Source organism: Haemaphysalis longicornis, unplaced genomic scaffold, assembly GCF_048455015.1.
Source record: "Haemaphysalis longicornis isolate Haplotype H1 unplaced genomic scaffold, Haemaphysalis longicornis Haplotype H1 scaffold_5, whole genome shotgun sequence".
In the NCBI taxonomy this organism is placed as follows: Eukaryota; Metazoa; Arthropoda; class Arachnida; order Ixodida; family Ixodidae; genus Haemaphysalis; species Haemaphysalis longicornis.
This window is the reverse complement of record NW_027526385.1, coordinates 175,794,824-175,817,605: the sequence shown is the minus strand read 5'-3', so window position 1 is coordinate 175,817,605 and position 22,782 is coordinate 175,794,824. Positions and strand designations below refer to the sequence as shown.

Below are 22,782 nucleotides of genomic sequence, written 5' to 3'. Positions count from 1 at the left end.
AACAGCGATAGCACCAGAAAACCATAACACTTCGCCATCTTTCTTTCTCTGTGGCTTCGCCGGCGGTGTCTGCAGGCAAGAGCAAAAAATCCACTCCGCGTGCACCTGCCTGTCAAGCCGGCGCCCGACCGACCCAAAGGCGGCCAATGCGAGTGCTGTATTACCGCCATCATTTTGTTTGTTTTATTTTGCTCCTCCTGCCTATGCCCCCTCTACAGATTTGAGCGCAAAAACCGCCGCTAACAGAGACGGAAAGGCGTCGCGCAAACCGCTGCTCTACTCTGTGATTACATTTGTACCCTACAAGAGAATGCCAGAGTAAAAACAGTGATTTTTGCCGCGGCACTTTTCTGACCCTCTTTTTTTTTAGAGTGTAGCGGTATTTGGTTACACACTAAACTTTTTTACACCTTTCTGGACGAAAATGGCATAGAAATCTTTTCCTATGACACACACCTTTCAAATGTGCTGAGAATAAAAAAAGGTGGAATGATGATAAAAAGGTGCACTCGTGAACACCCTAAAATATGGGTGCAATGCTGCTTAACGCCTTGAAAAACTCTTTTACTCGAATCTTCTGTTTGCTGCACTTCATAATATATTATATATATATATATATATATATATATATATATATATATATATATATATATTATAGGCGCTCATGTTGCAGTCTGCATATCCTAACCATGTGCTAAGCCTTCTGTGTACAATAAAACCTTTGTCTTTGAAGCGAGGTTATTCTTCAACGTACTGTAATGCTATATATGGCATAAAACTACGTTTTATTCATTATGTATTGCTTGTTTAAAGATAAAACGGTGTTTTTTTCACTGTACATGTAGAATATTCTATAACCTGTACAGGGTGCGTTTCGAGTTGCTCCAAATGCGGGATGTAATATATACGCCCATAAAGGAACATAACAAAACTCGATACTTACAATTCATAATAATCTATCCAATCATGTTCACTTATACCAGTTCCTTAGCCATAACAGCGCGGCAATAAATACGAAGCCAAGCAATGGTTTTAATTTATTTGGGATTTAACGCGCCGACGCCACACCTGGGCTATGAGGCGCGTTGTAGTGGAGGGGTACCGATTAAATTTGGCCAACCGGAAACCTTTACCGTAAGCCCCACATTTTGTACATGGGTCTTTTCGCTTTTCGTCGCCACCCACAGAGGCCGGGAACGAACTCGCGCGCTCGTTGTCAGCAGCACACCATGGCCACTCAGCTCCTTGATTGGTCAAACAAATGCTCAGAAAATAGAGATGTAACCGGGCAAATTTTCATACCTACGTTCATTGCCCATGAAGGTGAACAGCGAGTAAGCGGTACCCACACAACCTTTTTGCAAACATATACGTTTATTTGGTTAGTGGGAATTCTCTCGTGGTGAAACATCATGTAAAGACAGCATATATTATTTCCTTCTGGGTGCCTCATTAAAATTTCAACCGCTTGAATTTTTCAGCAGGGTTGTAATTTTCAATTTTCGCTATTTATGTAAGCTAAAGAGCACACAAGTTTTACTTTGGGTTGAAGTTATTGACAAAACAAACACACTGTAAATAAAAATAAGCAATTGCATACGCTGTGTAATACGCATGCCGCGGACAGAGCGCAAGTGCGTGCAAAATACTCCATAATATTGCAACTGTGTACTTGATATTTTTGTGTACAGGACCAAAGGAGGCGGAAATAAGCTGAGACAGTAAAAAAACGTTTACTTGAGAATATAAGCAAATGAGCACGAACTTTCTCTGCGGCTGTTCACGTAGCTACACGTATTATAACTTGATGCCTAACGTTAGCTTAGCAAGTTTATGGCAAGGTGATATATTTAGTCTGAGTCCATAACGTGCTTCAGTTTGTTTTCAACCACCGCTTGTACAATTTCTGATGGGTACCTGTTCTTACGTGGCGAATGTAGGCAGGTAAAATGATGGTTACGGAAAAAACACAAGCCGGAAATGACACCTTGCGTGAGCACAAAATTGTTCTATCTTTCTCATGGCGTCGTCTGGAGAAGTCAAGTTGCTTTGCCCGGTATAAAGATCATTTAGGACAAATTGCCGTATTCGTCTGAGTAAATGCTCAAGCCTGAGTTACTGTTTACGAGAGTCTTAGCAACCCAAATTTTGATGCTACAAAATCTCTGTCCGTATGGCAACGATCCCTGCAATTGTACGCTTTAGCATGGGATACTGATCCAGCTCGTTTCATTACAAGTAAGTATAGCTTCTTCTTTTTTTTAAAGTTCAGTGTAAGTGAAGCAGTCAGGTCAATTTTATCTCGTGGCAGTGGACGTTACACACGCTGGGTTCGGCACATCTGCCCACTCACGGGCAATCGACCGCAGTGCAGACGTCGTTAAAGATATCCGGCCAGATAACCTCAACCGCTGTGCGTTCATACATCTGTGTAATTTTCTCGAATGTTCTTCGCAGTTGTGCTTTTGTGAACACGTCACGCCACCTTCCAACTTTTGCATGGCGTACAAACTTCACAGTGTCACCTTCCCTAAACTTCAGGTTCACTTCTTCAGCCGTCAACAGTTTCTGATTTTTAATCGCGAGGTCCACCAATTCTGATTTAGGTACCTCGAGCAGCTTTTTCATATATTCGGCGGAACATTGCTCTAGAATATCACTGAGAAATCGCTCATCTTCCTGAATTTTTTTCATGTAATGTTCACCAAGAAATTTTGCAAGCTGCACGACCACTCCAGGTGTGTCCTTCGTAATTTCCTCATACGTAACAAAAAAGACATTTGGCTTGTCCCGTAATAAAAATCCGGCATAAACATGCCCAAAATATTCCGGCATCGGCAGACGGCCGAGGAGAAACATGTCCACAAATTCATCGAATGGGATCTCAATCGGACGTACTGGCATCTGCCGTAAGAAATCATATAAAGAAACACATACGTCCCTTGGGTTGCGACACACGTACACGTATTTTGCAGAATCATTTATGGTAATTTTTCCGGGTCTCAAGTGCGTGGTCAACAAACGAGGTGATGAAGTAGCTTCTGCCACTCGTATTCCGCTGTCCTCTAAAAAAGGTGACCTATCCCAAAATTCTCCATGGGTGGCCGCACTTAGGCCTCCGTGCAGGATGAGTTGACACATCTGTTGCATCCAATGCGTGCCCGAAGCGTAATACGAGACTATGATGACGTGTTCACTAGAAGGTTGGAAGTGCAGCACTTCACGAATCAGTGTTGCATTGTTCGTGATGGTGTAGAGGTCCCCGTCGATTACTTGTAGTGAGGAGTGGTGCTGGAACTCTGCCATGTTTCCAAACCTGAAATTATTCAGTTTCCACAGTATTAAAAAAATTTCAAGAATTTTCAAGATATTTATTCAGGATATATCAGTATTCCCTCTAAACGTTGGCACAAAAAGATACATGATCTGCTCTACATTGTGACCAAACTTCTTAAATAACCTATTTTTAACCGGCAAAGGAAATGAATTGACAGGCAATCATGTTCTACAAGAAAATGTGACCAGAGACGTTGTAAAGAAGAACGCCATTAAGCAAATTAATATTATTGTCGCTGTGCTGATGCTCTTAGACTTGTTTAAAGGAGCGCTAAGGTGTGCACATTTATTCCTATATGGAAGACTATCCAAAAAGTTCTGCGCGCAAAGTTGAAGAAAGCGCTTTAGCCCGCCATCGAACAATCACAAGGCAAGTTTCTTTCCAATTTTTTACCTGGTCTTTGTCTTGGGGCCTTATCTTCATCCATGTCCAATTATCAGCACAGAACCATGCTAGAAACTGTTAACGCCAGCAATTTGGTCGGTTTTTCCCGTAAAAGCCTTCACTAGATCTATTTTGTGGCGCCCTGTTTTGTCATGTGCTGTGTAAATGACGCCCCACGTGGGAGTTTATCTCAAATCTGAAAGTCCAAGAAAGAAATCACGCCAATTTCCTAACCCCTCCGTGCGGACCACCTTTATTGCACCCACTTTTATTTCCAAACTGATACTCCGAATTGATAATTACCTTTGATTTTATTTTAGGCAGTCAGCTACTCCTTTTCCTTGGTTAAAATAATTTATTCTGAAGCTCTCTTATTTAATTGTCGAGCTCTTTTGATGCGTTATACATTTTTCTTCCATACATCACCTTAACATTCTATGGCAAGAGGTCTTTCTTACCTTCGACAGTGGATTCAAAACCGCCAAAAAGTTGCTGAATGGTTTGCTATGTAAAAAAATATGAGTTGCTAGAACGGATCCAAGAATGTGAAGGCTAAAGACTAGTGTTACCTTCTGTTGATCTGATGTTGAAATATCCGTGCAACTTCTGTGTTGCTGTACTCAGGCCGCAGCCGCACCGTCATCGATACCCGTTTCCTCGGGATGGTGGCTAAGACTAGACGCATTTCGAGCTCTACGACTACAGCCGTTTTGACAAAGACCTGGTTCGTCGTCACCTTTAGAGACGTGCAATGAAGGTGTGACTCAAAGTGGCGGCGTATACTGGGCGCTTCCAGAGCGTTGTACGGTTCGCCACCATTTCACAAACCCCTCCTCCGGCGCTGCTGTTTTTCTTTCGCGAAGCGCGCTCTGCGGATAGTGCTACGACTATCCATACCTCCCAGTTTCTGCACATATTCTGCACCTCACAACATGTTCCACAAAACATAAAGAAACATACACATCTCAACCCCTTCCGGAGAGCATAAAATCTATATACCCACTGCTCGGAGTAGACGAAAATTTCCCAACTATTCCATCAGTTTAACGCAGCTTTTTGTTAAATGCACAAAACCGAGACAGCAAAGCTTGATTTTGTGTAAGCGAATAGTTTTGCACGAACCTGTAAAATGAGGCAGTGTGGCTACGCTCGCTGGGATTCCGTGTTGCCTCGGTCGCAAAAAATGGCGGAGGCTCCGGGTTTCTGCTTGCTTCTAGTATGCACGTGGAGTTGAGTGCCTGCGCGTTTTCCTGATATGCATATGCGTCGCGAATGCCATGCACAAAAGCAAAGCTCGACTCTGTGACGAAGCTGTTTTCAGCCCATTACCGATTGCAGGTTCTGTTGCTACGATCTCCAAGCAGGGATGCGTGAAGGCCTTCGTAATGTAAAAATTCAGCAATGCGAACACAGCTCGCTGGAAACCCATCTGCGCAGATTCAAAAAGTAATCAAACGGGTTGGCACAGAGGAAAAAAAATGAGGCCAATATGCAGTGCAAATAGTCTGCCATTTGTTGCAGCTGGCCTGAACCTTTGCTTGACCCAGTTTGCAGGAGCAGGCCGCTCATAACCGACGTTTGTGTGCCGCCAGTCAAATCAACTAGAAAGACACACAACAAAAAACGGCCACCAAACTCCTGGCCATCCATTATTTGCTTCCGCTAAAGGCCTTTAAGCGTTTGACAAAAGAACTGTGCACAGAATGTATGCTGTTTAGCGGTCATAAACGAACCATATTCCAGCGCTGTTACATTGATTTCAGGACGAAGGCTCTTTCCATAGATGTTTTCATTACCTATGACAAAGCATAAAGCAAAAATTATTTCACTGCCTCTTGTATAGTGTCTCATTGGTATTTCGCCTACCTGTCTTTTTTTCAGTTTTGAGTTTGTTCGTTGAGTTTGTTACTACCGCGCACTGTCCATTTACTGTATTCATTTCAATTTATGCGTCTTCATTAAAACTCTCAACAGTTTTAAAGAAGACGCAGCTCAGCGTTGGTCCTTAGCTCGCAACGTCGTTATGTGTATGATTAGTTCAGATTGCTAACAGCTGCGTACACCCTTTCGTAATGCTCTCGAATTCATCCATATTTCTTGCTGTCTCCTCGTGAATTGATACCCTGTTCCCAGCTTTCTTTTTTTTGTTGCACTCTAAAGCACACCGTGTCATCAGCAGTATAAATACCTCGCTTGCTTTTCCGTCCTCACCCGATCGTATGGTATAGCCTGTCAAACATGGGAGCTCCTCTGTATAGCACCACAATGGGGCCCTTGCTTGCAAGCTTCAAATTCCAGAGATGGCTTGTGTGGACCTGGAGATTCTTAGTATCATGTTCTGTATTGCGGACCTAGTCGCCGCATTAGTGAGCTCTACGATTTTCCACACCTCTTTACAGTTCAGCAGGTTTATAGCTTCTAGGGACGTAGCACCACGCGTATGATCGTTGACTCATTGGAAATAAGCTGCAACTGCACCATACTGCGACATCCTGTTCTGACGAGGAAATTCTATTTGTGCAGAGTCTTCTTAATATGGTTGCATCTTTCTAGTGCAGCTAGCTTCCCTGCTAACCAGGACGTTGTTGTCACCGAATGATGTACGTCCAACGTTTCATGCACGTGTGGTCTATACTCGGTGTTCTCTCCGGGGGTCTTGTGATGTCTTTTTGTGAAGTCTTTTTAGAAACACGGATGTTGCCTTCTTCTTCGCATATAGATAGCTGGAAAAATATTAGGCATAAATACCATCCAAAAAAGGTTTGTTTTAAATGTCAAAGAGACGGCTTTCACACCAGAAAAGCTAGATATAAAACCCTTCACAGTGATGACTTAAACCCAGTTGTCACTAAGTAACACGAGAAGGGTGTTACTTAGTCGCAAAGTCGCAAACGTGGGTTTACAGATACACCACCAGCTGCAATGCGGCCTCTCACTGACCCGCTACAGAGCTAACGGCATCCAGAAAGTGGCAAGCTGTGCTTATAAATAGAAGTATTCGATGGACTTACTGACTAACCGACTGACTGACCGAATGATTGACTGAATGACTGACTCAGTACTTCCAGCCAGAATTACATGACTTTGGGAATTGAACTTCTGGGATAATATTTCTGCGATTGCGTAGCAGCTAATTGAGGCTGGATTTTAAACTTGTTATACTATAGGAGCAAAAGGCGGCATTTTTGCAAAGTTGTGTTTATCGGTCACGCTCGTCGAGATATAAAATTTGTTTTTTTTGCACATGCACAAAAATCCTATAGTAACCTCTATAAGTTAGAGCTTCCAACAAACCGTTCTTGAGGAGCGAATCCTCATTTCCTAACAAAAGAGTTTTTTTACACATTCCTCAATACATAAATGTTGGAATGATCCATATTTCGAAGAGGTTATTGGCAATAAATGTTAATCCAACAACTACACAAAACAATTTTAACGGTTTCGTACGGAGACGCCGCTAATCGGCAAGGGGAATTTTTAAATTTCAACCTTACAGTGTACAAAGGGCCAGTTGTGTATGTAAGCCACCAGTCAAACTGGTCGTCCCAGAGGTCTGAAATTTCAGGAGGCATTCCTTTCACTGTGCAGATAAAACACGAAATGGAGCCATTTTTTAAACCCCACACGTTCAAGAGGAACCCATGTATTGACACCAGCGGGAATTTTGAATTGTATACACCTCCGTGGTGTACAGAAGAACTACGATGAGTAATCAATAACCCACTATGTTTTGTACGCATTGCTGCCACTAGGGTATAACCGGGTGCTACCGCCAGTAACCTATAACGCACAGAACATCCAAGTGTCATTTTGTAACAGCGCCTGTAACGTGAAAGACAGAAATGTTTTATCGCAACACATCTATAATATTCCTAGGAATAGCAAGACTCATCATCATCAGCCTAGTTCTGCTTACTAAAATACGAAGTCGCCTCCAAGATACGTGCATTGGCTATTTTTTGCCCGCTGAAGGCATGTTTTGCACCATATGGTTCACGACTTCTGCCGTGTACTGAAAAGGTTCGCGGAGGAAAGAAAGTGAGATTACTGTGTGGAAGAAGGGCTTCGTCCAGGAAAAGTGCGGCTCGTTCAGCCGGAGGGCGCACATTGGTCGCCTATTAACAGCAGAGCTGTGTTAGCTAGGCATGGTTCGTTGGCGTTAGAAAAAAATACCAAAAAAACTCACCGGCAGGACCGGCAGGACCCTCCGGCAGGACCTTCGTGCAGTGGCTTTAGCAAAAAAATTGACGCAGCTTCGACATGGGGTGCAAGTCTAGAGAAACAGGAGCGCTGGGGGGCGTTCAATCTTCTCTTTAAATTGAAGGCGTATCCAGAGAGAAAGGGAGCAAAAAGAGCAAGTCTGTGCACGTTGTGAGGACGGCGAGCGGCAACCCGAGACTGTCACCCTTGACATTATTGGCCACCAAGATGTCTTCACCGCCGAACTAGTCTAGCCCGCTTACATCACCTTCCTCCGACCCACCCAGGGCTTCCCCGTCTTACGTACCCCTCCGCAGAATTCCCAAGCTCAATCGACCAAAAACGTTATTTTGTCATACAACGGCCTCCTGCGCCGTACAGGGGGCCTGTAGTGACCGGCACGCCTCATGTCATTCGCGCCTAGGGCGCCGACGACGAAGGCGGACGCTCCTCACGTGGTGAAAGCCCACGCACATGCCTCGACGACACCGCTCCCCCTCGCGTGGCGCACGCTCACATGCGCTAGCTATATTTTTGCTGAAGCTACTGCGGGAAGGCGCGCCGGGGGCCTCGGGGGGCCGGGACAGTACCTTTTTAACATGAAAGTGATTTATGACCGGGTACACCAAGATATCACTCATGTCATATCCGTCATGGAAGGGACGTTGCCAGACAAAGTGGAATTGATGGTGAGGCGCCCGGATTCAAGCCCATGCCCTCTCGCCGAAACGAGAGGTACGTGGCGCTCTACCGACTGTGCTTTGGGCAGAGATGTGAGCAGGTCTACAAACACGCCTCATGTCCTTCCCTATTACTTAGTCAGATGGCGCTGCCGTCTAGGAGAGGCGAAGCGAAGTAGCGCCTCATGACGTCAATGAGCGCCGACAGTTGGTGTGTCGATGCCAGCACCTCCGTGTAAGGGGGACGCGCGTGAACTGAAGCACCCTCCGCTGTGGCGTTGTTCGCATGACCGTTGCGTTTTAAGCTCCTGTTTCTGTGCATGTCATTTGTGGTTTCGTTGTCCCGGAATAAACCTGTTATTTTTTTGTTTCTTGCGTGTCGGCGTCACTTCGTCTGGCTGGGTCAGGCTCTCGAACTGTTCGTACATGAAGGTGGTTTCCTTACATTCTACTGCTCCTGTTTTCGTGTTGTACCGATTCCTATGAAAGAGGGATAACCCACAATTTTTGGTATTTTCTAGCTAACGCCAACGGCCCAGGCTCAAGCCTAAAACGCTCTGCTGTTTAAAAAAGACCGCCTGGCATCACCCAAGCTTTTGCGTGGGCTTGTGCCACGTAATGATCTGCCGCCTTCGTCGTCGTTGTCGTCTGCACGGTGCAGACCGTGGCGGGGCGGTCACTACAGGGCTCTCCACCCCGCACTGCGGGAGGCCGTTGTGTTGCCCAGGTGGCGTTTTTGATCGGTTGAGCTTGGAAATTCCGCGGCGGGTTCGTTCAGACGAGGAAGCCCTGGATGGGTAGGAGGGGTGTGATGCAAGGTGGCTTGACTCAGTAGGCGGCGAGGGCGTCTTGGCGGTCGTTAATATCGTGGGTGACGGCCCTTAATGTCGACCGTTAATGGCGGTTGACGCCTGTTAATGGCGGCCGCTAATGTCGAGGGTCTTGGTGGCCACTCGCCCTACGAGGAACGTGCATAGATTGGCTCTTTGCTCTCCCTCTCTCCTGGGATCATTTGTCAGTGCGGGGAGATGCCAGCTCAACCCCCAGCTCTTCTGTTTATCCAGCCTTGCACCACTAGTGCAAACTGTAGGAATTTGTTTCTCCACCCCAAACTTTCCCATCAATCCAAAAGGTTTTCTGTGTCACCCCATTTCTCCCCTTTTCACTGTGTGGGTATTACAGTCCGTCATGCATTTACTGCTCGTCTACAGTATTCTTGCAACTGCTTCTGAGCTCCTTTCTACGTTTCAAGCTTGCTTTCCGCCCTCATGCACAGGCGTAAATTTCCGGCGGCCGTTTCGATAGAAGTTGTTGCTTACCTGACAATCCTCCTCATGTTTATCCGGGATTTGCAGTTATTGCGTACAACTCTGGTGACGTTGTCAAGGACAACACCCCCCATTATGAGCCGAGATGCCATTATTCTCGTAAGCGGGTGAGCAGCCCACGTTGCTGCCGAGCTTCTCTGGATACATTTTTAAATACGGCCACACCTAACCGAAAGTAGATCATATTTGCGTCACTGGCGTCACTGTGATAAATGGTTATTACAATCTGAGGAAGCATGTGATAACCGAGAGTTTCGAATCCCTTATCCGCTTTCTGTTAGAGGAATAGGCGATTAGCAAATTTCTGATAGAAATAATCTGTTTCGATGGTTAACGATCATGAGTCATTCCAATCCATTAACATGGATTGCAAGCAAAGCTTTGGTGACACGATGTTGAGGAAAGGTGGGAACTTCGGGTATGATCGATATTTTTTCCATCCACTGAAGCTGTAGCTGTCGAACGACACCATTCCTTACTGCAGCAGGCGGACTCTACTGCTGTAAAAAAATTGGCCGTGACGACCACGCCAACAGTGCAATGCCATTCTATCAATTCCGGCTGACGGAGTTCTCGACTGGACGGCACTTCGCGCAGTCCAAACGAGGGCGATATTTGAGGCATATTTCGTTTTATTTTGTTGGTCGCTTTTGTAACGATTGTTTGTTATTCCCCATTCACCTTAGTTCTCCGTTTGTTAAGGTCATGAAATTTCAAGAAAACTGCAGTTCTTTCGAAGGAGAAACATGCGGGCGGCCGTCTCAAGGAGATATTTTGGTGCTGCTGGAACGGTACACATGTGGTGGCTTTATGTTATATGTATTAAAAATAGGAGTCGGAGCGATGTACGGTACAGGCTGAGATAAACCTCGTCTTTGTTATGTTCATAAAGCTCCATTTAACAGGCGCTAGAGGGGTGTTTTTGACCACAGTACTTCTGTAGAAGCTTACTTTCTTGACAGCATACTCGAATTCCAATTGTTTATGGCGCGACAGTGAGCTATTTGAGACGAGTTGATAGAAAGCAGCCCTATGATAGCTTTTTCAACAGCCAATTGCCGCGTAGCGTGTTCCAGCATGGTCTCCTATTGAACTCGAGTAAGAACCGTTTTCTTCTAGCGTACTCTCTCCGTGAGGCCCAGTAAAAAACTTTAAACAACTTACAACTCTATGGTTACAGCAAAATCATGGAAAAAAACCCGAGTAATCATGGAGTCGCCTCATGGGCTATTTGTAATATGAAGTTTTTTCAAGATCACAAACTACATTGGATTGAAAGAATCCACGAGATAGTTAGCTTAGCCGCAACGGTTTGAAGTTTATGCACGGCGGCACGTGATAGCAGATGAGTCCCGCATAGCAGGAAAGACCACAGGCATATATGCAAATACCCTACTGCCACGGCACGCTCCCGCGCAGCCGTCAAATAACCCCCGCTGTTTTATGCAATTTGAAGGGGGTACTGCTGCAGATGGCTCTTTGCTCGTGACTAGTTTGAGCTTTGTGCCGTGTTTTCGCTCTTGTTCGAAAAACAGGATGCTCCCTCACTGTGGTGAATAAAATTGGGTGGAGGAGGCACTGTTTATGATAAAGGAATAATTATTCAAGCTATGACTGGAGCTACTTAGAGTCACGTGCTTTGTTTTTCTCCTATGCGCCGGCGATAACCTGATACTACGCACGAGTATCCGCTGGCTTAGTCAGTTTCCGTTCCGCTTATTTTGTCATATAAGGTATCTTTGGTTTGGGGGAGTGCTATAGCTGTCACGGTGTGTTTTTATTCGACTACCAGGCGCGGTGAACTAGAAATTGTGATGGAGCACTTTTTCCGCTCAATGTTTTCAGCCATCTTGTTGTACTATGTAATCTGCTCGAGGACTGCCGGTAAGACGCTGCGAATTTGCTATTTCTACAACCTAAAATTTGTGTTCTCTATGGCTTGACAAAATGTACAATTGCTTTAGTTAGAATAAGGAACGAGCGAATTTTACACTTGAAAAGTCGACCGATTCTGTGAAGTCATTCCAAACGGTCCCCCTGTGATTCAGTTCGCACAAATGTTGTTTATCCGGATCTTTTAAGAACTTCTTCACACAAGGTAAACGTGCATTCTGTTTCCGCATTGATAATGATGGTATGTTGAAGCAACGTTACATTCCCGACTTCATTTGCAAGAGTTTGCCGAAATCCCCTTTCTGACACGCAAATGTGCAATGCCACTGTTGTGTATTATTGTCACGAAGCCAAAGACGACACAGTTGTCTTGAAGGAAAAAACCAAGTTTACTGGAGCGAACTTGTGCTCCCATAACAACTCGAATAGTACACGGCGGCGAACCAGCCGTCAACAAAGTAACGTGCGGAGGCGAGTGTCGGCGAATCGAATGCCGCGGCGTCTGCTTGGCGGGCATTTATCCTTCGCCACCGGTGTTTCTGGAACCGTGGAATTACATCGAGAACATTAAGATAAAAGACTATTGCAGGCTAGTGGCGTTAGGGCGAAACATTGTTCTATCAAATGAGATAATCCATGCAAGAATGGAACATGCGCTTCACTCGGGACACAGATAACACAACCCGGCGCAGCGAGGCGGTAAAAGCAATAACGTAAATACACAAATTCAATGCCCGGTTCGCGGCGTTACACGCCTTCTATGAGCCCATCAATCCGATTCTAAAATAAAGCGACATCCGATCAAAAAAAAATTAATTCCCTAATCTTGCGTAGTAAGGTTTTAGGCAAACCACGTGAACGACTTTGGGCCGCGTGCGTTGTCGTGATGTTCCGGAATAACCATCGTGTTGCTGTATCCTAAGATTTCTTGCAAAGCTCCGCAATAAAGGCGGTTCCGCTTTCCGTTATAAGGACTTCAGGGGCTGCATGTCGCAGCGCAACTTGGTTCATGAGAACTTCGCGACTTCTTGTGCAGCCTCCCTCGGAAGAGCGGCGGTCTCTGCGTAGCGCGTCCTATAGTCTGTCGCTACGACAATCCACTTGTTCTCGGATCGTCACGTAGGAAACGGGCCCAGAAGGTTCATTCCAATCTGTTGAAAGGGCCTCGACGGGACCGCGATCGGTTGCAGAAGTCCGGCGGGTCTTGTCGGCGGCATTTTTCGTCGCTGGCAGTCACGGCAACTCCGAACGTAGTGGGTGACGTCAGATGTAAGGCGGGGCCAGAAGTACTTCGCCTTAATTTTTGCAATAGTGCGAGCTGTGCCGAGATGTCCGGAAGACGGGTCGTAGTGGGACGCTTCCAAAATTTCGTCACGAAGGTCTGCGGGGATGACAAGTAGATAATTCGTTCTCGTTCCGGGGCTGAAATTCTTCTTCACGAGGACAGAGTTTTTCAGGCTGAATGCTGGTAAGTTGCATTTAAAGGCCCTAGGCACGGCGACGTTGCGTCCTTCGAGGACCATGACACGGAAGTCGCGGTGGCCACGCTGCTGGGCGGCTCGGTCACTTTCCATCGCGACTCTGAAGAATGCGCTGTCTTCATCGGAGTCTTGTGCTGCCGGGTTTACGGGGGCGCGGGACAGACAGTCGGTGTCGGAGTGCTTCTTCCCGGATTTAGAGACGATTGTAACGTCGAACTCCAAGCTCCACCGCCCAAGGCGGCCATAGGGGTCCTTCAAATTGGCGAGCCAACACAGCGCATGGTGGTCCGTCCAAACGTTGAATGGTCTACCATACACGTATGGGTAAAATTTTGAAATGGCCCATATGACAGCCAGGCACTCTTTCTCGGAGGCAGAGTAGTTTTTCTCCTTTGTCGATAAACAGCAGCTGGCAAAGGCGATTACGTTTTCGCAACCGCTTTTCTTTTGGACGACGACGGCACCCAAGCGTATATCACTATCGTCCGTGTGCCTTTCTGTTTCGGTGTTTTCGTCGAAATGAGTGAGCACGGGCGGGTTTCGCAGGCGTTGTTGCAGCTCGTTGAATATCTTTTCCTGGGCGTTTTCCCAGCTTAAAGGGATGCTATTTTTCGTCAAACGTGTGAGTGGCTCTGCAATGCGTGTGACGTTTGCAACGAAGCGCCGGTACTATGCGCACAGTCCCAGAAATCCTCGCACGCCCTTCTTGTCTTCCGGTCTTGAGAAGTTCGCTATGGGTGACGCTTTTGTCGGGTCAGACAGGACTGCCGCGGCGTTGGCGACATGGCCCAAAAACTTGAGTTCCTCGTACGCGAAACGGCATTTTTAAGTCTTCAGCGTTAACCCCGACGTACGAATAGCCTCGAGTACAGACTCCAACCGTGCAAGGTGTTCGTTGAAAGTTGGAGCGAATACCACAAGGTCGTTGAGGCACGCGAGACATGCGTGTCACTTCAGGCCAACTAGCACGGTGTCCATGAGTATTTGAAACGTTCCTGGTTCCGTGCACAGTCCGAACGGCATCACCTTGAACTCGTAAAGGCAGTCCGGGGTTATGAATGCAGTCTTCTCTCGGTCTCTCTCGTCCACTTCTATTTGCCAGTAGCCTGTCTTTAGATCCATCGATGAGAAGTACTTCGCGTAGCAGAGGTGGTCGAGGGCGACGTCGATTCGGGGCAGGGGGTACACGCCCAGTTTGGTGATTTTGTTCAGTCACCGGTAGTCAACGCAGCACCTTAATTTGCCGCCTTTTTGTTCGCGAGTACGACCGGCACAGCCCAGGGGCTTTTCGGTGGCTGTATAATGTCGTCGCTGAGGATGCCTTCCAGTTGTGTCCGGATGGCTTCCCGCTCGTTGGAAGACACGCGGTACAGCGACTGTAGGGTAGGTCGGGCTCCATATTCGGGTATTATTTGGTGTTTCGCTAGAGGTGCCTGACGTATTTTTGAGTTGAGCGAAAAACACTCGCTGTAGCGACGCAACACAGACAATAATGTGTGCCGTTCTTGCGGTAGCGCCGGATTCACGTCGACGGGATGCGGAAGCTTGAAGGTATCTTCGGGTGCGCGTTCAAAGTCGGCGACCGCGATCATATTACTTGATTCTTGCGTTCTTATCTGAAATCGAAACGTCCAATTAAATTCTGCGAAGACAGGCGCAGTGTTATTTTCTGAAAAACGTCCTTCCTTCCGCCAGAGGTAGCCGGAAGTGGTTGCATCTTAAAGCATCCCCGTAAAACACAAGGGCTGTGTCGGTCACAACAGCTTCGTTTGGAAACTAAAGAACTAAACTTCTAACTTTTATAGAAAGCACATCGTGCAGTGGTGTACACATTGTTCATTGTGCTGTTTAATTTGCTCTTGTTTCCTTTCCACTCGATGGATTTTACAGAAGGGCAATGTATCGAAGCTACACTCCCGGACATCCTGGACATCGGAGAGGTATTTCGTTTTCATTTATTATTGCGTATACTACGCATGAAACCATACCTACTTCGCATAAGGAATCTCACACCATGAACAGCATTTTGCTAAAAGCCTAATTGAATTGAGCACTGCATAATATTCCCTCTAACCTTGTTGTGTTGAAAGCAACTGGGTCATATAAGTACCAACGGCGCCTGCATAAAATTGCCAAGCACGTTAAACGCTTTCCCATGGGAGAAGTAAGAACGCCTGAGGCATTGTAACATTCGCTGAGCTTGCCACGCTCTTTCATTTGGCCTTCCGATAAGCTTGCCTGCTTGCCGCGATATCGGCTGCTTTTTTTTGTATTTTTGCCACCCTCTGATTGGTTCGACAGCGCACAAAAAGCGCTTCGCTGAGTGAATAAACGGGATTGTCTTCCTGGCACTGCGTGAGTCGTCTGTTCCTCGGCACCCGTCGGTCGTCCAGCCACCGAATACGTAACAGCATGCTCGGCGGCTGGCTCCACAGCACGACTCAGCGAAGAAGCTAGGCATCCGAGGGCCCCTGAACATAAAGACGCGGGATGAACGCCTTGCCGAGGATGGGAAATAAGTTAGTAGAGTACCTGTGAAGTGGCGCTGACAGGCTTGCCGGGGGAACGCAGAAAGGCTAACGAGCGGAGATGTGCGGGAGTGAGCAAAAAGAAAGCAGCTGTTTCTCCATTATCAGCTCAAACAATAGGCAATGATGTACAGACGGCGTTGTACGAAGGTTATTCAATATCCAGTGTGCATGTGGCGGACCTTTGCACAGTTTTATTAGAAATTAGAAATCGTCACAGTGGGTTCACAGAGTTCACCATTTCACCATTTCGTATACCAATATTTTTACGTGTTTTCACTGCACTAAACTCATCCTTAAAATAGAGATTTCTTTCTGGACAGGTTTTGTGAAATCGGCGGGGACGCCGGAAATACCTACCCAGCTCTAATTCCTCATGAAGGCGCTCCATGCTTAAAGGAACAAAGCACAATTGTATCAACTACATTAGAGCTTAATGAAAATCGAGAAGACAATTTATAGGCGTGATCATCACTCTGCATTCATTGGGTTAGTTGGGGAGAAAACTGATGTCCTTAGATCTGCGTGCTAGAGGGTGCTTTAAAGCACTATCGACTTAGAGTATCTATCATCGGAATTTCCGGCTGGTGTGTGAAACCAGAAACTTTTCATGAAAGTTATGGTTTGAAGCGAATAAGGGTACGAGCCATCTCTAAATAATGAACAGATAACCAAGTAAGCTACGAGCAGCTCTCCACGTTCGAGAGCTGTCCTGTGCTACGAGCAGCTCTCCTTAGTGAAGAACACACGACAATTTGCTACAGGAAAAGTATCACCGCAACGTTGGTGACAAGGTTTTCAGAAAACTTGGCATATTCGTGGTTATTTAGATGACTTGCAAAAACCTCCCTTAAGCTAAACGATGAATCCTGACTCCTTGTTACGACTGGTGAAAAATTATTTCCGCAGCCACAGCCGCCATAAGAAATAGGGAGTCAGCTCAGCGCAATCTATGACGTTCTCGGCTATTCATACAGCCATACGCATAACAATGTGTTTTGGCTTTTGTCGACTGCTCCGGAATCCGTACTACTGTAAAATGTGCAGAGGGGCAACAAATCACGTTACCGGAATCAAGTGCGATTTTATTTCTTTTTTTACGTGCATTTCATTTCCCTACTTCTAATTATATCTTTATTGTTCTCTTCATCCTGTCAAGAAAGCAAGAATTTCCACAGAATATTGTGAATGTACAAATGGAACACATTTCCTTCAAGCTATACCAGATATACTCCTCCTTCCGGTACCCCATTATTCCGGTTATTGTGTGGTATCGCCTTTTAGTTTTAACACCCCTCCGGCACAACTATGCAAAGAGAAAGGCCCAGGCTTGTTACGTTACGTATAGTGTGCTGCCTCAATATTAGGGTTGAAGTATGCTGCCGACATACCATTGACTTGCAGATATTCTGCGGTAATCTGTGCTTGCCGAATGTACGTCATGACAGTTATCTTTAGTTTTATATCTTTTTATAAACAAATTATAGTATTTCTTGCCGCGTTTGTTGAACACGAGCCTCATCCTATTGAGGCTCGTGTAATAGCAAGTTTCCGGCCGTTATTTTTTTTGTTTAACGTAAATAGACCTTTCAATATTAAATTTCCAACTTTATTATTGTCGCGATTTTTCTGTGAAAGACAGCCCTGTATTTTTGGAATTCAATAGCGTACATCGGCATGACAGTTCAGCTATTCTAACGATGTGTGCTTACGTGCAGGTAGGTACCAAGAAACTAGTGAACAGGTAAAATCAGTTTAATTGTTTGGGGGCTTCCTTTCGCGGATACTGAAGCGACAGTGGCAGCCAATGTTTACATAGCGAGGTTGCGCAACAAATTTCCGGCAACTGTCGCCTCCGTTCGGACGACGAGAATGCTGAGGCCATACTTGAAAATATTTATGCAGTGGCGTAAACACTGGAGTGCGACAACATGAGAACCAAAACCGGCAGAGTAAAATTCCCGAGCTTTTCCAAATATGCACTGACACGCTGCTATCAGAGTACCAAGCTCTCGCAGGCACAAATTGTCAGTATTAAAGCTCTTCAACCTAGAAAAGAAATTTTCAACGCCAGTGAAGTTGAAATACTCAAAAGAACTGCCGCTATCAAGATGAGAGGTTTTTCGGGAGCAGTAAGCACGCGTATATCGGTGCGCATGTGGAGGAAGACACTGCGAACCCCGCAGCAGCTGACTGCACTTTGTTTGCAGCGGTTCTCCATGGTTAGAACGTCCATCGCACGGTCTCTGTAGATGCTTCGGTGGAGTTAATTCTGTATTGTGTAGACGCATGAACGCTCCTCCGTGCTAACTTAAGGAGAAGTTTGGGAACCTTGCAGTAGTTGCGGAAACGAGATATTGTCAGGGAGCATAAGAGTTTATTCGTCAATCTGACCATACTAGCAAAACTGACCCGTGTCGGGATACTGATGAAATTTTTGCGATTTCAGTGCCTGCAGGACCAGATGAATTTGTGCGAGGACAACAACGTAAGTGCTGCAGGTTTATTCCGCAGTTTTACTGTGAAGCTTTCTCATATGTTACCACGATGACAAAATTGCAGTTTTCTTAGCAGTGTTCAGTGCTTGAATAAACGCTACACTAGCCTCTGATACATCGTTCAGCCACACCCAGGTGTTCCCGGAAACTGTAAGCGAGTGGCGTACACGCATTTCTCCTCCGGTACGTGGAAATGGGGGAGGGGGGGGGGCGCTGTAAAGTGTGGATATGGGGAATATGAAGGCTGAGCAAAGCAAAAACAACAAAAACAAGAGAAAAGGAAGAAAAAAATCACGCATCTCCACGAAGTGAATCATAAAGAGTGGGTGAAGCACTGGCGACGGCTCGTACCGTAAATCAGCCGTTGCATTGCCCACTCGCGTATGTAAATGAATGCCAACGCATGTGTACGGTATATACAATTCCAATCCAATTAAATCCGATACAAGTCAATTTAATCCAATCCAATCCAATGCTCCTCGCGCATGCGCAATAATGTGTACACGGACGCCAAGGGACAAGCCACGAAAAAGCGACGTCCTAAGGTGCTTCACCCCTGAAAAAGCTAAAAGGAGTCACATTCCCACGAAAGGAAGCTTCGAGACCGTATGCACATAAACTGCACAACCTTCCGTATGATTGGTTCGTTTTAAAGCGAACGCTTTCGTAGTGGGAATGATGGTGTTTTGTCAGAAAACTAAAGCATTTTCACATTGACCGGTTGGTCGACCCAACAGCTGTGATAGGATATCTAGACTCACGGCGGTGGCCTGAAACCGGGTTTCCATTGTGTCAAACTGGTTATTGAAAATTACGAAAAAGGAACAGTTTTAGATAAGGCAATACAGGCATCTATGATGAAGGAATATAATAGTGCACCTTTATCTCGTAAACGTTGTGTGAGTTTACATTTAAATCTTTCGTAAGTTGCTTAAATTACTGCGCTAGAAATCGTCGCTTGAATTTATTCCCTGTTTGTGATTTGGATCTTAAAGGTTCCACGATTGATTGGCAGCCATTTCAGCGAAGGTGGGATGCACTTTTAGCTACGGCTTTGACGCGCTTTTGGCGCAGTTTTGTTGATGTTAGACACCTTTCGCCCTTCCCTGAACTTTCGTTAGGCAGCGACATCCGTACCCATGTGTTTCTTTCGCAAAATGGCTATTTGTTGTGGTAATACCTGTGATTGAAGTTCCGTAAGGTTTTCATGCCTTTTCCGACGTAGGCCTAAATATAGTCAGGTAGCCAAGGGCTGCGCACGCGTTTCCAAGAAACGAAGTGTATCGGACTCAACTTGTGCTTTCCTAAGAACTCAATGATAGGAGAAGTGAGGAAGGAGCCGTCAACAAAGTGACGTGCACAGATGGGTGTTGACGAATTGAATGCCGCGGCGTTTGACCTGCGAGTATTTACCTTTCCGCGTTCGGCTTTCTGGAACCATTGTATCAGATCGAGAACACTGGAGGTCAAAGTATCGACTACTGACGACATGTCAATACACTCTTCTTATCAAATAAGATTGTCTTCGCGACATACAAAAGAAAGGGAAGAAAACACACGTTGAGCTTCGAACGCAGATAACACAGTCGGGCGCAGCTAGATGCGGAAAGCAGACCACATAGAACGGATGGTTCACCACCATATCAGTAACCGTAGTCATTTCTTTTTGACAGACATAGTTTGTCGCCACGTATAGCCCCATCCCCTCCTCGAGTTTGAAAATCTTAATTGTCACACCCACGACTCATGTAAGACTCCGCCCACCCCATGCGCCTATACACACTTACAAAGCAATGAGATTTGAAGCGATATCAATGCAAAAAAGTTTGCCTGTCTGTATGTCTGTTTCGAACCAACCACACAGCAGCAAAATTGGCCGCGCGTCTGCTGACTTCGTTGCTAATGTCGTCGAAAGACAATAGTTCTCGGCCGCACCTGCCATGTATGCTTCTCTTATTTCCCCCGCCATCGCTCACGCTCTTACCCTCCCGTCTTGCGCTTCCCCCGATTAACATGGCGGAGGTTTGCTAAACTCAATTTAATTTTACCGCCATGCGCTGCTCGCGCACCATCAGTGGGAGCGTTTCGTTACTACTTTTCATTTTGAATGCTGCCGAGAAGGCGATGCTCTGGCTAGAGTTACTTGTGTATTCTTGGGACGAAGTGTTGTTTTAGACGCGCATTTTTATTAACAGGATAGCTGTTTAGGCCGGGACATATCCGTCTGTTGCAGCAAAAGATTTAAGTTTGAGGAGGTGAGGAATCAATGAGCAGGTGGAGGGAGGGCGCACTCGAAGAAAGAAGTGTGGTTAGTGAGGTGTCGCGAATCGAACCGGGGCCCTTTACGCCGTGAAAGTGGCAACCTAACCACTGTGCCCTTCGAAGCACCTGAGGGGTAGGCGGCGCGAGGGGCGGGAAACAATACCATGTGCAGCCAATTGTACAGAAAAAAGAATGCTTCCGGTGGTGGGAATCGAACATCGTTTTCTGGCGTTATGAAAGCGGCGTCTATTCGATTAAACTATGATCGCCTTCCGGGCGCAAAGCACTTCCTTTGGGTTCGTAGCGCGGGCGTTGGCTTTGGACTTGATCACGGGTTCTAGCGCGTGCTAACGCGGTTCATTTTGGGGGAGATGTTAAAGCCTGCGGACGAAATGCTCCGGGTCTGCCAGTCACAAAGAACTCTCAGCGGCAAGTGCGAAATTAATTGTGAAGTGCAACCGCCGGTTCTCCGACGAAGCAAGAAGCACCGCCAGCTCTGCTGTTTCTCGAGCATTGCACCACTAGTATAAGCTGCGCCAATTATTAGATGCGACGGATCTCTTTCTCTGAGGCATGTCCCTCCTTGGTCGGCGTCAGCGTCGGCATCGGCGGCGTCCGCACGCCACCTGCGCATACGCGACTCTCCTCCGCTCTTCTCTCCGACAGCTGTGCGCAACACTCTCACTCCGTCTCATTATCATAAACAACAGCTGCGTGCGCGCGCTTCACTCGGTTCGCTCCGCTCCCGTCGCGCAAGTGCGCGCAAGCGCGACTCTCCTCTGCTGTCTCCTCTCCTTCAGGCGCTGTGAATATAAAGCGGGTAGCGCGCTGCGGCGGTTCAGTCAGCGCTCGCTCTCGTTCGACTTCGCGTCACTGTGCTTGGCGACTGCGCGCTTGACTTGATTCTTCCGATGAAGAAGTGACGGAAGCGATAGTCCCTTCAGCGAATGGACTGACGCAATCCAATACCAGCGTAAGTCCAAACGCTCCCCCCTGATGCGTCGCATCACATCACGGTTCTCTCGCGGGAAGATGGGCGTAGTTTTTCGATATCGCGAACATCAAGCCCACAACTATTTGAAATTTAAAGAGCGCTGGCTAGTACCATTTATGTATTGATATTTCGCATCAAATGTGCCTAGTGTTTTATTCTTTCTCGACAACGTTGACAAGTATGCAGCATTAAACCACATTTCGGGGTTTGGAAGGTTCTGCCTATATCAGCTTCTCGTATCGGAATTATTTTGTCTTATGTCTGGCTGGTTAAAACGAGGGACAGAGACCGACAGACAAACCAAACTTTTCGGTATTACGCAGCCGGAGGACAACTTCGTCTTTAAAACGGGTGAGCGAAGGCGTAAACAAAAATAATATATAGGAAGGACCGTTCCAAGCTTTCAGAACTGCTGCCGTGGCTCATACATGCCGTAACTATTGAGCGCGAAGGAAACCATGAGAACATTTCCTGCGAAATATTAGCACATAACCGGAAGTACCCGTGTTTTATTAGTTGGTTTCTACTGAAAAAAAATAAGATACCGTTCGCGTATCCCCTTGCTTCGCACAAATGTCAGAAGACGGTAGTCTGCCGCTTTCTTTCCTACGCAGATGCTTTCCTCTCGGCCCTAGCAACCATCGCGTGTTTTCTCTCTGTGTCGCTCCACCCAGAGTGGACGCAATAGCCGTATGTTCTATGTATGTTCCCCTTTTTGAGTGACAGAGGAAGCGTACTATTTCGGATATAAAAATTTCTACCAAAGCAATGGCCACCTTTGGTTTAGGCGTTTCCTATTTTGGTTCTTTCAGGCGTAGTTCACAGCCAATTGTATTTTCATTGTAATGAGCAACGTAGCGGGCATGCCCAATTACAATAACTCGTAGCATGCTCGACCTTCCGGCGATATTTTGCTTCGAACGTGAGTGGGTTGTTCTTTGCCCTGAATAATGCAGACATGTATAAGCTACACCAGCCGTTCATTTTCCGGGTAGCAAGCCGATACGCCGCCGTTAAATGCATTGGCGTGTGCGCAACGACGACGAAGAACGGCACGTAACACGTCAATATTTGCCAGGCGTTTCAACTTTGGCGTCATAAATCCCAAATGCTCCTGCTACGCAACCCGGGGGGCCGTCCCTGCAATCACATGAAATTGATCATTTATCTTTAACAAGTCTGCCAATCGTATTTGAT

The 22,782-nt window shown here is 46.4% G+C and overlaps 1 protein-coding gene and 1 long non-coding RNA gene across 2 annotated transcripts; one reads left to right on the top strand and one right to left on the bottom strand.

Annotated features, from left to right (window-relative positions):
- Positions 1-1,391: 1,391 nt before the first annotated feature.
- LOC144139520 (3-beta-hydroxysteroid sulfotransferase-like) lies at positions 1,392-5,063 on the bottom strand. Its single transcript, XM_077671835.1, has 2 exons — positions 4,844-5,063; positions 1,392-3,316 (listed from the first exon to the last, which is right to left on the bottom strand). The coding sequence occupies exon 2, from the start codon at positions 3,304-3,306 to the stop codon at positions 2,350-2,352; it is 957 nt and encodes a 318-aa protein (XP_077527961.1). The 5' UTR covers positions 3,307-3,316; positions 4,844-5,063; the 3' UTR covers positions 1,392-2,349.
- Positions 5,064-11,704: 6,641 nt separating this feature from the next.
- Positions 11,705-18,319, top strand: LOC144139519 (uncharacterized). The gene is made up of 3 exons (XR_013316243.1): positions 11,705-11,813; positions 15,194-15,243; positions 18,281-18,319. It is a non-coding gene; the product is annotated as an uncharacterized LOC144139519 (long non-coding RNA).
- The last annotated feature ends 4,463 nt before the right edge of the window (positions 18,320-22,782 follow it).

What these genes read in the sequence shown, in the direction of transcription:
- LOC144139520 (XM_077671835.1), bottom strand. Translation starts at nt 3,306, where the DNA reads ATGGCAGAGTTCCAGCACCACTCCTCACTACAAGTAATCGACGGGGAC.